This window comes from Perognathus longimembris, chromosome 28, assembly GCF_023159225.1.
Source record: "Perognathus longimembris pacificus isolate PPM17 chromosome 28, ASM2315922v1, whole genome shotgun sequence".
Lineage (NCBI taxonomy): Eukaryota > Metazoa > Chordata > Mammalia > Rodentia > Heteromyidae > Perognathus > Perognathus longimembris.
The window spans coordinates 3,748,988-3,767,157 of NC_063188.1; the positions used below are offsets into that span (position 1 = coordinate 3,748,988).

The 18,170-nt window shown below is 46.6% G+C and overlaps 2 protein-coding genes across 2 annotated transcripts; both read left to right on the forward strand.

The window, feature by feature from the left end:
* Positions 1–8,247: 8,247 nt before the first annotated feature.
* On the forward strand, positions 8,248–9,458 carry LOC125344093 (EOLA-like protein). The gene is made up of 2 exons (XM_048336698.1): positions 8,248–8,500; positions 9,277–9,458. The coding sequence occupies exons 1-2, from the start codon at positions 8,248–8,250 to the stop codon at positions 9,456–9,458; spliced, it is 435 nt and encodes a 144-aa protein (XP_048192655.1).
* A 5,991-nt stretch (positions 9,459–15,449) lies between these two features.
* On the forward strand, positions 15,450–16,752 carry LOC125343704 (protein BTG1-like). The gene has a single exon (XM_048336225.1). It carries the CDS (start codon positions 15,450–15,452, stop codon positions 15,933–15,935), a length of 486 nt encoding a protein of 161 aa, XP_048192182.1. The 3' UTR covers positions 15,936–16,752.
* The last annotated feature ends 1,418 nt before the right edge of the window (positions 16,753–18,170 follow it).

An 18,170-nucleotide genomic window follows, 5' to 3' on the forward strand; every position in this document is an offset into this window, starting at 1 on the left:
AGATGTTACAAGGAAAAGTGCTTCTTTGGGCAGAAGTAATGAACTGGAAGGGATTGCAAGAAGTCAAAGCAGTTTTGTATAGATTTAAGTGCTAGTTACATTATTGTGCTAACTTTCTTTTCCATCTTTTTCCTTGAAAAAGATGGATTTATTGGGGAAGTAAAAAGTATACTGACCGGCCAGGGTCACGGCCCAGCCTTGGGAGCTGTGAGCACAATCGTAAAAAGCAGGCTGGCCAGCCAGGGCCGCAGCCCAGCCTCAGGAGCTGGGACCATGCGCTCCGGGCCACACTCAGGATCAGGTTATAAAGGCAAACACCACATGGTCAAGCCTGCCACATGCAGGTGGTCAATGGGTTATAGTCTGCCTCATAGCAACTGTTTGAACCAACCTATCATTTTAGTTAGACTTGGTGCATGGACTTGGCAGGGCTCACATGATGTATATTGTGCTAACTTTCTGGACATTTGTGCTCTTTTTTTTCTGTCTGCTGAATCATGTTCCCCTTAAAATATTTTAGAAGTTTCTATGTGTACTTTGTTGTCTTTCCTTTTAAAAATTTAGGTTAGCTAATATGATTCTCTAATTCCCAGGGGAAAAGTGAGAATTATACATGAAAACTTTTATTCTTCATTTAGACAGAGGATGGGAGAATTTTTTGACAGTCTCTATATAAAGAATGTTGCCAAAGCATTGAGAATATCCAGGAGAGGTAGGCATTTTGTTTCCATTTTAGAGATAAGGAAAACTAAGGGGCGTAATGACTGCTTTCAACTATGATTCGGTGGTTCCATTTGCTATGGTGGAAAATAGAGAATAAGATCTTGAGAAACTCACGGAAAATGAAAGAGAAATGATAGAGCATTTACACCAGCTCCTTTGTTTCTTGAGACAGAGTTTCCCAAGCCAGGAAATTTACTGCCTTGATCTCCTGAATGCTGCGATTTCAAGCCTCAGTCACCATATCACACTTGCGCCCTTTATCTTACAAAGCTTGACCAAGAAGGAAAAAAAGGGGGGCTTAGCTCAAGATAACTCATCTACTGGAAGATTTATAGACAAATTACCATAACACTTCATGGAGAGAGAAGCAAAGAGTATTACATTTAGACTTGAACAAAACAGGATCCTGTCCCAAGTTTGTCAAGTAAGGTTTACTTTCCCACCTGTACAGTGTGAGGCGACACTAACGAAACATATTCTTCACGTATTTGTTAACAATTAGTACTTTTGTTCAGAAATGTCTATTCAGGTCATTTATTTCTTTGGGGATTACTTTTTCTCTGTATATTCTGGTTATTAGACCTAGTCATATATGTATCCCAGCAAAACAGAGATAGTGATTACAGCAAGATCACATGGGGAAAAGATAGGCAGAATTTGGAGGATCCACAACCATATGATTTTATGTTCTTCCCTCACTTGAGACTCACATAGAATTTATTTTTCCCTTAGCAACATAATTCAATGATCCATGTGATATTACTGACCAGGGCAGCCCAGACTCAGTGTCCATAGTTTGTATTGGGAGCTGGTCATGTAGGCACTTCTGCCTAGCATATGCCAACATTCTAGATTTCCAGAAGGAAAACAAGAATTCAACATAAACAATATCATTTGTGCAGTCGAGACATAGTGAGTCACTCATCACTTAAATGTTCACTGGTTAATTGACAGTCAAATATTCAGGTGCCAGGGAATCTGCCTCTGCCAAAACCTCCTAGCAGGCACTTCTAAAGACATTTGTCTCAGGCCTGTTATATTGACTGTTTTCTTCACACTCCCCCCAAATTTCTAGCCCTATCACAGGAATTCTGGTAAATGCTATTTCAAACAACCCCCAGGTCAAATGTTAAATACATATTGTATTTAGAGTTGTATACATTGCCTACTGAGTACATTCCTGAAGAAGATACGTTTTATTTGGCCATGAGAGCTGAATTCATTACTTCCAACTTCACACGTCTGACTGATGCCTAGATCTTTCCAGTGTAGCTTCTGGCTACGTATATCATGAGCTTTTGTTTTTCTGCACTGCCAATCAAACTGTGGTGCCAAGTTCTGTAAGGCACAGTGACAATGTACAATGCAATGTACCACCCAGCCTAGCCCCTTAATTGGATTCCTTATATGCCAGTGGAGGAAAAAAAAAGCCAAAGTTACACAGAAAGAGGAATTGCTGAAATGCAAACCCAGTTATTCTAGAACACTCTGGACCTTTCCTATACACAACCTCATGGCCACAACCTACCCATTTAGGCTTGTTATGTTTCCAAGCATTGTTCAAGCATATGAGCTAGAAAGACCACTCGAAGCAAGAGTTTCTCATCCCAATCTCTGGGAAACAAAAAGCATATTCCCATGTTTTCATCATAAAGAGCAATAGGAATCTGTGTTTCTCTTAACATCTACCATTCTGTATCTCCCTTCCTAGATAATATGATTGCAGAAAATTAGAAAATTGAGAAGGCAGAAATGGTTAGAGAAATAAGAGAACAATTGTTTTACAATGAATCACCCCAGTATTCTTAGCAGCTCATCTTATACTCACATTTCCTTAGCACTGCATAGAACTTGATACCAAGGAAGCTGCAGGCTTGTCTTGCTGATCACCCACTGCTTTAACTTTCACTGAAGTTGGGTAAGACAGCTGGAGGATGGCACAATGAGGAAGAGGTCAGCACATAATCATAGTCAAATACTAGTTGCTTGGGCCAAGGTTCTACCTTTCAAATGTCAGCCTGGAAGCAGCCCCTCGCAGTCCAGTTAATGTGTATCTTCAAGCAGCCCATTGTGAACCATGCGTGCTGACTTCTCTGTGAGGTGAGTCTGACACTGTGTCCTCAGATCTGTCCTTTTCTGAAGCTGTGCTCTCAACCGTGCCAGCAGATCATCGAGTGCCCTATGGGAAATGCACTTGAAGTACATCTCCCTCAGAATCAAGGCTGTTATCGAATGCATCGGGGCAGTTGAATCACCGCCCCCAGAAGCCTGCTGCAGGGACAAGTGCCTAAGTGCATAAATTGGAATGATCAGAGATAGTGATCTGTGATCGTTAAGGACCTTGGGAGCCTCAAGGCTTCATTCCCATAAAGGGGAATTCACTTCCCCTCCACCTTACCTCAACTCCAGTTCTCCCACCTCCACCAGCTTCACCAGGGAATGAACAGATGCATCTCATTAGAAAAGAACAGTGCTAAGTGGGGCACTGGTGGCTCACATGTGTAATCCTAGCTATTCAGGGGGCTGAGGTCTGAGGATTGTGGGCCAAAGCCAGCTTGGGCAGGCAAGTTCATGAGAATCTCATCTCCAATTAATTACCCAAAAGTTGGAAGTGGAGCTGTGGCTAAGTGGAAGGACACTAGCCTTAAGCAGAAAAGCTTAGGGATAGTACCCAGGCCCTGAGTTCAAGCCCTGGGATGCCCTCCCCCTTTCCCCCCACAGACAAAGAAGATGATCCTTTGTCCTTCAATCCAGATTTGAGAAATGAGTGAAAGTAGGGCTTGCCTTAGAGGAACTCAGAGGCCCAGTAGCTAATCATCCAGACAGGGCAATTACCCAATTACAGTCCTGGGTTATGAGGGCTAAAGCAGAAGTCAAAGGAACAAGGTCCAAATGATTCCACCGCTCAGAGACAGAAGTATCTAAGTTGATGTAACAGTGAAGATGACTTCAAAGTTGTGCCTTGAAGAAAAGGGATTGCCAGAACAAAGGGCTGCCATTTCAGGCTGTGGGACCTACGTCCTGAGCCTGGGGATGACACTGGTGGCTTCCATAGGTAATCCTAGCTATTCAGGAGGGTGGGATTTGAAGTTCCTTGTTTGAACCCAACCTGGGAAGAAAAATCTGTGGGCCTGTCACCTCCAATTAATCAGCAAAAAAAGCCAGAAAAGGAGTTGTGGCTCAAGTGGTAGATCCTTGAGCAAAAAAGCTCAGGGACAGTGCTCCAGCCCTGAGTTCAAGGCGAAGGACCAGAACAACAACAAGAAAAATGTCCGGGTGGAATCTGACAAGCCATGATTAGGGAGTTCACAACAGAGCATGGCCTTGAGCCATGTTCACAGAAGAGAGTGAAGAGGATCCGAGTTGACAGCCAAGACACTGGGCCTAAACCACAGAAGACTTGGCAGGTTTTCACTGGGAGATTGATGAAGAGCAGTAGTGTCATTTAGAAAGAGAACTGATGTGTGGATCTGGTACAGAGAAGAAAAGGTCAGAAGCTCAGGGCACCGTATGTTGTACAAGGGAAAGCCTGGCCTCAGGAAGCAGCCCTGGGAAACAGAAAGAGGAACATATGTTCTTATGGGATTTCAGAAATGGGGCCTAAGAGTTGGCTCTTTTGACAATGCCCAGGGAGAAGAGGAAAGCACAGCAGCTTTGAAAGAAATCCAGGTCCCTGCTCTATACACCTAGGTGCACTGTAGAAAACAGGGTTGATGGTTGTTGGGTTATGCACTGGACAATTTAGATCAGCTTTCTCTACCTTTGCCAAATAGGCTTTAACAAGACATTCCTCAAGACCCTCCACCCACTGAGACTATAGGGCTAATGGAAAGGATGCGTGCCTGTAGGATTGAGCCTAGTTGTGCAAGAGTCACCCTGGGCTCCTGGGACCTCAGGCAAGTCTCTTCCCTGCCAGCAGCAACCAGCTTTCCTTCCTCAAGATAAGCTTAAATTACTGAGCCTTAGTCATTCTGTCTCTTGCCTAAACACTTAGCACTTTAGCCCTAAGCGAAGTTCTGCAATATGCTGTCCCTAACTCCTCTCATATCTGACCCTAATCTCAGTCCTCATCCCCTGAAGCTCATCCGCAGCGCCTCTTCAGCCCCACCCCAGCTTTGCTCAGGGCTTGCAGACCTCCTGTTCCCAGCCTCCCAATCTGCCCCTCTCCCCATAAAGTCTGCTCCTTTCCTTGCCCCAAGTAAGTCTCTGTCCCAAGCCTACCCAGCTCCTTCTCTCACATACACTTTCCCATGCTGATTCAAGTACCTACCCCACTCTTAAATTCCATTGCTTATCGCCCAGCACAGTTCCAGGGCCTCAATGAGCAACAGCAAATTTTAGCTTGGCTCCTCCCTCCTCATCCCTCCAACTCCACCAGAAAACTCAAGGCCCTGCCAGTTGGCTCCCCCAGCCAGACCACAAGTGACCTAATTCCTTAAAGCATCTAGCCCCAATTTATCTCAGACTCGAAACATCTGCCAGCCCCACCCGCGGGTCTCTGCCCCGTCCTTTTTAGCACTCACAACCACACTAAGCTTCCCTTAGTGCCCCACCCCAACTCTGCCGGGACCCTGGCAGCTCCTCCTTGCCGTTCCAACTCCCATCACTGTGCAGCCTTCAATCAATCACAGCCCTCAAAGGGCCGCCCCCATTCCAGGAGCCGTCAAACTATCTACCAGCAAAGACCCGCCGTCAGTCAGCCTCCTCTCTGGAAGCCCCGTCTTTCTCCTCCTGAAAACCCGTCACGAATTAATTAACCAGGACTCTCCCAGCCTCTTAATCCCGCGACGTCTCCCCGCCCCCAACACACGTCCTAGGAAATTTTCGAAGCTGTGTGCACACTGCTTCCTCCCCACACCCGGCTGGCTGCCCAGATCCCGACCCTCCCGAGGTATGCCACATTCACTTGTCCCACATCAGTGGACCCAGGTGGTAGCGGGGCCTCCGCATGCGCTCCGTGTCCGACAGCGTCTCCTAGCGACCAATGTGCGCGTAAGCACGTACAAACGTCAGTGCGCGGTTGCGTAATGCGCGTCTCTGTATCCAGGATACACAACTGGTGGTTGTCCGGCATGGACTTGTGGAGTTAGTGTGCACGTGAACCTGCCTACCTCCCGTCGTAAAAGGGGCGTCGGAGGAGGCCGGGAGCTCCGCTTTTCCATTTGCGGGCTCTGAGGTGACGTCAGCAGCGACCCAGTCCGGAAGCAAGCATGCGGGGTATCCTCCCCCGTGCACCGCCCTCCTCCACTCCTCACGGGGCCTAAGAGCCTCTCAAACAGACGCTGCAAGCCTCGCTGGAGGCAACGGGGAGGAGGCGGAGGATGCCCATCTCTTGGCCTCAGATCTGAGCCCTGCCAAGTGGAAGGAAGGCCGGTGTCTGAGTCCTGAGGTGCTGAGGAAGCTGTGCACTGGACCCTCCTCACAAGGTACTTCTGGGTTGGGATTTCCCTCATTGTGGGGTTCGAACCCCGCGCAGGAGACAACCTTTGCCTGCCCCGTCCTCCTGCTAGACTGTCATCCCTTCTTCTTCTAAGTGTGGTTGCCAACGGCCTGGTTGATGTCCTTCAGTGAAAGCCCGTGTGCGGCTACCTCAACGCCAATCCACCTGTCCCACCCTGCCCGTGCGCTGCGTACTCTCCACGACCACTGGCGGTGACGTGCCCGGCTCTGTGTCCACCGCACAGCAGCAGGGCTCACGGGACAGAAACCTCAAACTTGGCCCTGTGGCCCGTGTCACAGCCAGATACTCTGTCTGTCTACATAAGGTCTCCTTGTCAGATACGGGAGTGGACACTTGCATAGCAATGGTAAGGTGACACAATGGAACCTCTTAGCACACTTCAAAGGCCAAGGGTCAGGAACAAACTCGATGTAGTTTGGAGATGGAAAGAGGTCTGTGTCACATTACTGAGGAGACCATTATATCATGAAGGACCCCAATGGCACTGGTGAGAATTGTTGAATCAGTTCTACTTTAGGCAGGAGACCTTGGGATGTTTCAGCACAGGAGTAACATAATCTGGTGCTCCTATCCTAGTTCCAAGGACATTCTGATTAGAGGGTGGAAATTGTTACACCTAGCAAGCTCGAAGCTGAGGAACACTATAGGAACAGATGATGGCTTAGCAACACTGGAGCCTTGTTCTTTGGGCAGTCTAGAACTAAGTCCAAGAATACAGAAAAACTTGACCAGAAGACAAGCTTATTGCAAAGTGAAAGACAATGCTGCCTGGAAAAATGGATAGTGGCCAGAGCTGATTATACATTTCAGCTGGTCTAGAATCTGCTTTTATACCCTCCTTAGGAAATAGGGCTAGAGCCAGGCACTAGAGGCCTGTAATCCTAACTACTCAGGAGGCTGAGATGTGAGGATTGCATTTTGAACAGAGCCTAGTAGCAGAAAAGTACTCCAGACTTTTATGTCCAATAACTACTCCGAAGAAGCCAGAAGTGGCGCTGTGGCTCAGATGGCAAAGTGCGAGCCTTGAGCAAAAGAACTTCAGGCATAGCACCCAGGCCCTGAGGTCAAGCTCCAGGACTGGCAAAAAGAAAAAGAACTAGGCACTAGATGGGAAAGGATCAGTTTTCCCTTTCCCAGGAAAAGCAGGAGCATTTCAGCTGGTTCTGGGAAATGGACCAGCTGTGGAGTAGGTAAGCTTTCAGGAGTAATAGATGATTGGGTCCCTGGAAAACAGGACAGCACAATTGTCATAAGGTCAGTAAAACCACTGACTGCAGCTATTTTTACCATCACAGGAATGGCCGTAGTGCTGCTGAATGTGCCAGCAAGGAGGGTTTCAATGCTAACTGTGGACACACTGGAAATTTTCGCAATAGTGCTAAGTGACACAAGTGGTGGTGGTGGTTGGGAGAAAGGTGAGAAAGCTGGCTCAGTTAGGGCACACACATGCGGTTGGGAAGCTCCCTACACAATAGCAGAGGAAGGGAGATGTGGCTGAGATGGTCCTACGTCTTTCGGGTCCTAGGTCTCTGACACTGGTGAGTCCACCTGGGATCACAGATAATCCACCTCATGACCCAAGCCACTCCGGAATAGTATCAAGACTGGGCCTGCAACACATGGATTCGTACTACTAGGAAGGGAGGAAAGTGAGTGAGGGTGGAATACAGCAGTCAGGCAAAGAGCCCAGATTGTCACTCTCTTAAAGCTAGCCCCTAGACCATAAAGCCCTGACTTACGTAGGAGAAACCTGTTTCCGCTGTGGCCCTAGGGCTTTGTCTAGCAGTAACTACACACCATGCAGTCTGTGCTTTTCTGTAGATGTCCTCTCCTGCAGCATGAGCAAGGCAAACACTCAGCGAATGGATCCAAGACACGCCAGCCCCTTGTGTTTGATGTATTGTGGAGCAGGACAGCAGTGATGCATGGTGATACATAGAAGCAGAACACTGAGGGGTCAGTGGGATTGCAGGGTACTTGGCAGATGACAGTCACATCACTTATGAGCCTTAAGTGCTGGGGTATGACATGTGTCTGTGTTAGGTCCAGGGAGCTAGAGGAAGATGAAGTTTGGCTGCCTCTCCTTCCAGCAGCCTTTTACTGGTTTTGTGTTTGGTGGAGCCAAGAACCTGGAGACACGTTGGCGACCCCTGCTGAGGAGCCATCAGAACTGTATCATTGCCACCCACATTGCACACAGAGACTGGGAAGATGATTTCTGGTGGGAGCTGCTGGTGGAGAGGCTGGGGATGAACCCTGAACAGATTCCAACCTTGCTCCAGGAAGGGGAAATGTTTGGCCAAGGTGTGGTAGCGGGTAAGTGAGGATGTGTTGAGCATGGTCCAGACAATTCCCCAAGAGTGCCTCAGGGTGGTGGTTGGGAGTCTGTGGCTTCTGTTGTCCTGTGAGCTGATCGATATGCACTTCAGTTCCCCTATGCAGAACACGTTCAAAGGGCTCAGGAGGGGCACTGAGCAAGGACTCAGCGGGCCTGTGTTCCATAGCCTAGGGGAATGAGTCCTCTGTGCTCATTTATCCACATTTTATGACCTGAGAGTCCAGAAAGCGTCCACATGTGATGTTTACTTGTGTCTTTGTGCACACCTCTGTGTATGAGTGTGCTTGTGGGTATGTGGCTGTGGGTGTCATATCTTAGTAAAATCCGAAGAGATATAATGAGCCTGAGCTGAGTGGGTGGCCAAGTTAAGCTGCCTGCCTGGCTTCACATGACTCTTCCATTTAGCCGCCTGAGGAGATCCCTAATCTCAGCATGGCTGAAGTCTTACAGCAGCATCTGTCACTTGGTATCCTTAGGTATCCTATTGTCTATAGGTTTATCAGCTGTAACCGCCACTTTTAAGTGTCTTTTAGGGACCCAGTTGTCAGTTGGTTACTTGCACTGCTCCATGGATGCTTGGGCCTTCTCTTGTTCATTCCTGGAGCCTCTGTGTGCCTTTGAAGGAAGCTAGGAGCACTGTTTAGTGTGGCCCCAGTGCTCAGAAGATGCAGCTTGCTTCCTGTCATTTTGATAGATCTGGGTCTCCAGCAGTTATAATTTTAATAGTCCAGTTGCCATCCATGGTTTGTATAAGGGAAAGCACATGAGTGTCTCTCTCTTTGTGATCCTGTGGAAATTAGACAATGTCCAGAAAGCTTATATCCTGACCAGGCAGAGGAAGAGGAAAATCAAGCTGTGCGGACTTACCTGAAGCACAAGTACCAGATTTCCAACCCCACGTGTTTACTGGAGCCCTTGCCTAGGAAAAGCAGGTAGACATCCTGTAAGCCTGATCCCTTTGGACTGTGTTGTTCTGGCTCTTGGAAGACAGTATTGCTCCAAACAAGCCAAATCATGTGATATCTATTCCCAGTCATGGAACAGTCCTATAAAAATCACCTAGCTCTGACTGCCACAGCCATGTTAAGCAGTAAACACCAAGTGCTATTCCCACACTCAGGTGATGAGCTCACAAGAAGTGACCTTCATTGTGCATTTTTTTCTTGAAGCTTCTTCCTAATGTATCCAGTATCTTGACCCTTTGGGAAAATGAAAGACTTCTGTGAAATGTTTTAGTGTTGTCCATTGGTCTTGCTGTGTTCTGCAGGGAACAAATGTACTGGTGATAGCTGTTGACTGTTGCATATCTTTACTCCTTTCCCAATCTTGGAGTCAAAATTCATGGAATGGTTGAACAGCATCCCCGGGGCATGTGTCAGGCCTAGGACATGACACTGTACGTTATCAGCTGAGAGCGAGCAGCCAGCAATGCTCTGATATGTCCAAGTTGAAAGGGACATTGCATTAGGAACCGGAGTAGCCATATGTCCCTTCTCTTGTCTCCACTTCATGGGAAAATTCCCCTTTGGATTATGAAGCAAGTCGTGTTTACCTTGTAGCAAATGTGCTAGTGAAAGTTATCTGTAAGGATCCTGCCTTCCCAATCCCCTACCATGTGGGAGTGATTGGAATGTCCTGCCCTGTGAGCCAGGAGATGGCCACAGTCCATTTCTTGCTGGATGGGCAGCTTGCAGGCCTTCGGAGTATCTGGGTAGAGCCCCTCAGCTGCTAACCAGCACTTCCTGGCAGTGTTGATTGAGGGACATCCACGAGGAAGTAATTCCCTGCTTCACCATACCCAAATTGCTAGAGAGGTGACTCCCCCACGGCAGGAGAGGTCCAGGCCCTGTCTGTCTCCTGACTCCAGACAAGGGCCAGGGGACCAGATCTTCCTGGGCCTGCCCCGAGCCCTGTGGAATCCTCTACTGGCAATGCTGCTGCTCAAATGAATGGCATCAAGGGGAAGCAAAGGGGGAGGGGTGTGTGTGCCAGCGACTGCACACTAAAGAAGGTTCCAAACAACACAGACACAAGAATATCACTTAGTTTGTTTATCATATGACAAGGTGTTTCAGGATGGGTCTTGGTAAGATAAAACATGGCTTCATTTCTCAAAATAAACAATTTTACCAGTCTTCAGCAACTGATGATTTTCGGGCTATGCATTGTCCTTGAAATGTTCATAGAGCTTACATTTTCAACTGTAGCCCCATCTTCCTCCTTTACTTCCTCATGATCTTCTAGAGGCTCATCTGGAGCTATAGCAGCAGGAAAACAACAGAATAAAATAACACATGTACAAATCCATTCCATCCCAATGTTGGGAACTGGTTGTGCCGTGCCACACTCTTCCCATTGCCTTCATTTCATAGTGAGACACAGGCTGAAACAGGTTGGTCCCTGAGGTACTTTCTCCACTAGAATTATTTGGTTCCTGAACGAGGGAGAAGGTGTTTCTCAGGGGGAAGCCACAGAAATATAATGGCATGTCTTCCCTGGATTCTGGATCATTGATGCACTTCCTCTGCAGATCTTTTTTAACTTCATGCTGGACATCCAGCTGAATACCTAAGGTCTGGGCCTCCTCCTTCCCTTCTTTATTCCGACTTGAGTATTTCTTGCAGATCAGTGTGTCTACTCCTTCTCATGCAAATGTTTTGAACCAGAACTAGGCTGTCTAAAAATTTGCATTATGGTATATCTGAAACAAAATGAAAGATTTCATTCTTTGTGGTATAACATGGTCATTGCTTCCTTCCCTTCCCCAATTGTAATGGGTCATGATGGAGAAAATGAATTTTAGGTCGCTGGCAGGGGTCACTATGCCGTTCAACATGACTTCGCCAAAGATAAAGGGTTTGCAGTTTGAGATGTCAATACATGGACAAGACTGACTGATTATCTCATCAAAGAGAAAGTGAGAGACAAATACTTTTTAACTTACCATGATTTTCTTCCTTGCCCTTGAGCCTGAATAGTAGAGTTGTTTGGGCAGATCTTGGTGAATTCATGCAGATTCAGTAGGCGAATGAAACTCTTCAAGCTTGATGCATCAAAAACCTCATCTATGCCTTTGAAGTCCAAAACATTTTTTCTGGAAGTGTTCTGCCTTGATAATCACAAGGTCTTCTTCTTCGTTCCAGGTCACTAATTTAAATGCCTCGTTCTCTACAACCAGCCATAGTTTTCTCAGGAAGGAGGTGTGCAGGTCACTGTTGTCTTCTTTATTGGCCTCATTCTGTTTGTGCTCACCAGATTCTTGGTTTTCTTACGTGGGTAGTTTCTTGATTATGCGTTGGTTGCCATACCAATCGGTACCATCTCTTGAATCCATAGTAGGATTAGGGAAAGCATTTGATGACACTGCACCTGCTGCCTTATTGCCAACAGGTAGAGCCAGCTTGGCTTTGTAGTCTTCCATGGTATGTAGGCATCAGGGACATTTTGAACCCAAGATTATTCGTCACTGTCCTTTTAGGATCCAAATGCACTTTAGTCTCAGTGGGTTGCTCAGGAAAGACGCTTGCCTAAGTTTTCTAATCTACTTAGTGGGCAACCCTCTGGTAACATCATTCTCTTTGTGTGTCATGTGTGTCACAAATATGGCTTACAGCCAATCAGGAGCTGCTACCTTGTTCCAGTGCAGTGAAGAGAGACCGTTGGCAGGTTCCAGGTCTTTGCTTATCTCAGAGTACTAATGGGAAAGTTGAAATTCCTCCGAGTCTCTATATAGTACTCTCTTTTGTCAAAGGGTACTGATGGAGTAGTTGAAATTCCTAGAAAAGTCTCTATCTGCTGACAGGTACATGAACGTCATGGGAACTGGTCCTGCCTGAGTTGACAAATCAAGAATCAGTCACCTCAACCACTCCTGAAGATGGGGGAGGCGTGTTTCTGCCTGCAGTGCTTTGGTCAAGAGCCAGCCCCAACTGAGCCTAGTCCGGTGTATTACTACGACTACATGGGTCAGATGGGTCAATGGGTATCAGTTCCTGTAAGGTAGGTTGTCTGAACATGATTGGTAACCCACCTTTTATCCTCACCCACATATTGGCCTTCTTTGATTTCTTCCAGTTACTCTTACTGCTTGCTTTTGTCTGCTTGTATGGGCCCAAGGGAGGGGTGTGTTTTATTGCCACTTGGTCAGAATGTTCCAAACTAGGGCTATGCTCATGCATGGCCAGGCAGGAACACCTTTGTTCATCTGTTATAGTGTTACTCCAAGTTCTGGTGTGGGAGGGAATGGCCACTGCCTCACTGCTTTGATAACTAAATTGACCTCTGCCTCTCTTATCCTTTCTCTGTTGATACTGATAGAATTGCCAATCATTTCCACTTTATTTATGAAGCCTAGTTTTCTCTGACTCTGTCTTAAGGGATATTTCCACTATTAAGGCAGACATGACTAATCTAAAAGGGAAATGTACCAGTGGACCAATGAAACATTTGTGGGGCAGGGTAAAAGATGCCACTGAACTCAAGGCATCAGTGCTTCAGGTACAGCTATACTCCAAGCTATTCTGGATTCTGACATCTGAGAATCTAGGTTCAAACCCAGCCTGGGCAGGAGAGTCCATGAGACTCTGATCTCCAATTAACTACCAAAAATCCAGAAGTGCAGGTGTGGTTCAAGTGGTATAGAATTAGCCTTGAATAATAAATCTCAAGGACAATGTCCAGGTACTGACTTGAAGCTCCAGTGGCAAAAACGACCCCATGTACACCAAGACAGTCATCTCCCATTTCTCACAAAAAAATTAGAAGGCACATCATTGGTGTGTGTGTGTGTGTGTGTGTGTGTGTGTGTGTGTGTGTGTGTGTGTATGTGCATGCTAGTAAGAGGGGCTAATAAGAGGGCTTGTAATCAGGGCCTGGGTGCTGTCTCTGAGCTTTTTAACTCAAGGCTGCTACACTTCTATGACAGCCACAGCTCCAATTCTGGCTTTTTTTGTGGTTAATTGGAGTCAAGAATTTTAAGGACTTTACTACCTAGTATAGCTTTGAACCACGATCCTTACATCTCAGCCTCCTAGATAGCTAGGAGGTAAAACACCAATGCCTGACCATGTCATTCGTTTGGATGATATGTGTTCTCTAGCTTCTCATCTTCTCATCCTTGGAACTCACTCCATATGGAGATACACTCAGCAATGGAATCTGTCCTAAGCAGAAAGGATCAAGAGGCCTTATCCCACTCAGTGGCAGTCATTTCCCTCTAGTAAGGTCAGCCATGGTTTCTAAAGGGGGTGAGTGCAAACAGGTGCATCTTTCTCTTGCTCTGCTGGGACCAGACCCTACCAGATTCAAAGGAGACTCTCCCCAAATGCTTCCAGGCTGAACGATCTATGATCCTACATTATATCCTACGTGAAGATTTGGTCAGTGGATATGGTAGTTTTGTTTTTGTGCTCCTTATGAAAAAGGGTGTCACTAAGTAGGCCAGGTCAGCTTAGCATTCCTTATGTAATCCAGTCTGGAATTGATCTTGGCTCTACTTATCCTATGTGCCAGGATTACATATGTGCCCCCACCAGGTATCTTGCTTTCAAATGTGTTTGCAACACACTTATTCAAAAATTAGGTTTGTGCCTGTTAACTCATGCACTTAGATGCTAAGAAACCAAACAGAGTTCATTGGGTCTGCCTCTGAGGTTAGGCGCTAGAGTTTTCAGTTAGAAAGCCCTTCTGTCCTTCTCTTAGGTAGTCTTGTATTAGGCAACCTTTCTAAACTTTTTGTGGCCTTACTATGCTAGTGAGTTTATTAGTAATACAGTGAAATATATGAGTGAGAGAAATTCTTTATAAAGAGAGTTTCTTTAGCTCATGTCTGGACATGTCCGTCCCAGATCAGGCAGTCCCAGGTCTTTGGGCCTCTGGCGAGGGCACATCCTGCTTGAAGAATGTGATGGAGAAATCTACTTGCAGCAGCAGCCAGGAAGAAGAGACCTGATTGGCTGGGGTCTCACGGTTCTCCTCTGGGGCATGTCCCTGGGGCCCAGAGACCTCACTGAACAAGGCCTCACCTTCTAGTGTGAGCACTGTGGAGAGGGAGCCCTTGACACATAGGCCTTTGGGCAACATTCACCATGCAAAGCGTAGCCCGAGCTTCTGAGCTGCTGCTGACTCATACACAGGTATGGCCCTCGGGACGAGCCATGAGGGTAGTGTAGAAAGGGACCCGGGAACCCACAGCTCTGGCCTTCAGCGCTGAGCTGGTGTTTACTGATTTGACTTATGCACACTGATGTCCTGTGGCCTCACAGACCCTTAGCTCACATTCTCCTCAGTTTCAAGAGTGGCCTAGTGTCCACAAGGAATAGCGTTCTAACACATCAGCCTTCTTCTAGCTGCTTCTAGGTGCATCAGTGCTTCTAGGTGTCTAGTCAAGAAAAGCCATGTGGGAAAGCCAGACTCCTTTCTTTCCAGGGTCCTGCATTTCGTCTCTTGCACTTTGACCATCCCTTGTTCAGTGTCTGTGAGACATTGGCACTGTCCGCCCCTTGGAGAACAAGGACTGCTCCTCTCCATAGTCATCAAAAGCCCTCGGGGCTTGGGGGGCCACTGCTCTGCAGCACTACCTGTTGAGAAAAGCCAGCACAGTCATAGTCCCTGGGGGTGGAAGTGCAGCTGTCAGGATCTTCAGAGGCTGAAGAACAGGAGACACAGGCATTGGGGAAGTCTGATTAGTTACCCGACCACTGTCCTTTGTCTTTCTCTCTCTGGCATTAAAATACCATTTTTATTCTTAAATAAGTAGCTTTCTCCTTTTGATACCTTCTTTGTTTTTCTCCCAGCTGCCTGGTGCCTGAGGGAGCATGGGCTAGCCACTGTGCTGTTGGGGTCTTGCCACCCATCCCCTGCCAACCTGAGCCACCCCCGGTTGCTGTCCCCACGCATCCGCATCCTGTGGCCATACCAGCTCCCAGCATGACGTGCGAGATCGCAGCTGCAGTTGCCTTCATCTCCAAGTTCCTCCGCACCAATGGGCTCACAAGCGAAGAGCAGCTGCAAACCTTTAGCCAGACCCTGCAGGAGCTGTTGGCAGAACATTATAAACACCACTGGTTTCCAGACGTGCCATACAAGGGATCAGGTTACCGTTGTATTCGCATCAATCATAAAATGGATCCTTTAATTGGACAGGCTGCCCAGAGCATTGGACTGAGCAGTCAGGAGCTGTTTAGGCTTCTTCCAAGTGAACTCACACTCTGGGTTGACCCTTATGAAGTGTCCTACAGAATTGGAGAAGATGGCTCCATCTGTGTGCTGTATGAGGCCGCACCCGCAGGAGAGGGCGCTCAGAACAGCTCTGACATGCAAACGGGAGACAGCAGAAGCAGCTGTAAGGAGGAACTACTTCTGCGGAGAACCAGCCCTTCTAAACCGTGCAATATGATGACTGTATCTACATAAGATATAGTCTATGTATTATACATACATGATCCCTAGGTATATTCTATGGATCATCTTACATTGAATGTGAATTTAAAGTTTTATTTTGAGTGGGCTCCTTTGGAGCATAGATTATGAAATTTACACCTTAACTCAACTGTGAAGCTCTGGCTCAAGGCAGAACGTTAAAAAATGTTTTTATGTAACAGTGCCATAATTTGGACAGTACCTGTTAATGATTTAACAGCTTGTAAGTTCAAATAAATCATGTATCTATTTGCTAGGAAGTAAAATCCTAGGATGGTTTCCGATTTTCCTAAGACATTATAATTAAATTTTGACATCAGTCACTTTAAGGAAAATCGATTTTTAAGAGCCCTACTTTGCAGTTGGTCCTGCAGATGAATTTGCACCATAACACTTGAAGTTGTTATAAAAATCTTTCTAGGAGCTTACTTGGAAAGCTCAAGGTTTTAACCGTAGTGGGACTGGAAATGTTACTATAAAACTTTTGCCTAGCACTACAACATGCGTAAATGTATATAAAGACAAAGTAGTATGACCTGGGGAAAATGGTCAGACTTTCTATTATGGTTTTGACTTTAAAAGTATCAACTGACCAAAATGTGCCTTGACAACAAGGCTTTTAAAATTACCGTTCAAATATTTAAAATGACACTGTCAACTGTGGTATTAGCACCAGCCAGCACTGTACATTTGCTAGCTTATAATTTTCTAAGACTGAGTAAACATGTTACCTTTAGAAACTGGAGATCTGGTTTGTAACTATTGTTGTACTTACTTGAGAAAAAGTGTTTTATCCAGAAAACAGCATTATTTTGAGAATTTGTTAATCATCTTTTACTTGATAAATTATGAACTGCTGTAAATTTGTACATCTCATGTATATTGATGTTGCAAACTTGTACAGATTTCTATATTTTGGATGAAAAAGCTCTTTGCTCTCTATAATAAATTGTTTCATATCTTGGCATTTCAAAAGTGAATCAGCATAGTGACGAGCGCCCAGCAGCATCCATCTGACGTGAGGAACAGTGAGCCTGGGGAACAGCAGTGCTGTCCTGACTGGCTACTTTCTCCATCACAAGCTCTTACGTCTAGATCCTTTGACATGGAGTTGCTGATCAGCAAGAATCACTGTGTGGGCTTGCATTGAAGCTGTAATTTTTTATTATTTTTTGTCATTCATGGGGCTGCAACTCTGGGCCTGCACAGTTTACATTGTGCCCATTCGCTAGTAGCACCTTCCTCCTTGTTCAACCCAAACCCATGACCCTGCAGTATACTCACGTAACTCCTAAGTCAAGGGTGAGAACTGGTAGTGGCACCTTTGCCTCATGACTCCCAAAGCCCTCTTTCCCAACCCCAGAGGCCACCAGCTCTCCTGTTACACTCAGACATCTGCCCCAGGCTGCCCCTCAGTCCCTTTAGTCTGCATTTCTCTGAATCAGGAGTCTGGCTGTGCACGTTAAGGACGCGATTCTGTCTTCTGAGGTCATCATGAACCCTGCTCTTGATGATCTCTCACTGTTCCTTCTTCTGGGAAGACCTTTCTATCCACGGGCTGCTCTGTTTCCCAGAGTCCTCAGGTTCCAGATCACCCCTGAGGCTCCTTCCCTGAGCAGTTGACACACAACTGCCCATGGTCATTGAGGCTGCCGCGTGGCATCGCAAGACTGGGCGTGTCACTGGCCTGTTACCCCCTGACCAGTGGGGGAGCCGAGCCCACAGTGGGAACTGCCTCCACATTTGAGTGCCTGACATTTGGGTGAAGACAGTCCTCTGTCCCTGAGAGTCTGATGAGGAAGCCTCATGGAGAGATTTCTTGGGCTGCAAATGTGGCATTTTGTACTTGCCCAGACAGTTGCCTGCTCACCTCATTCTCGGGCTGATCATCAGTTGAAGGAGCCAAATACAATATTGCAATACCTAAAGTTTAAAGATGTAATTGGTTTGTTTCAGGATGCAGAAAACAGCTCCTGCTGCATAATATAATAATAGCCTGGGTGCTTCAGCTAATGTGAGCAACCGAGGTTGACCTTGCAGACAGAAAGGCAGAAGGCAGCAAATGGAGGTCAAAATGGAACTACTATCCTTGTAGCTCAAAGCAGTTTCTCCATTGTAGTTTGACATGCTGTGCTGTTAAGTTTAGAGCAGTGAGGCCCAAACAATGTCCTGAGAACCTTGTTTGCCAAGGTCTACAGGAGCAAATGTGTATTACTAAGCAGCACCTCA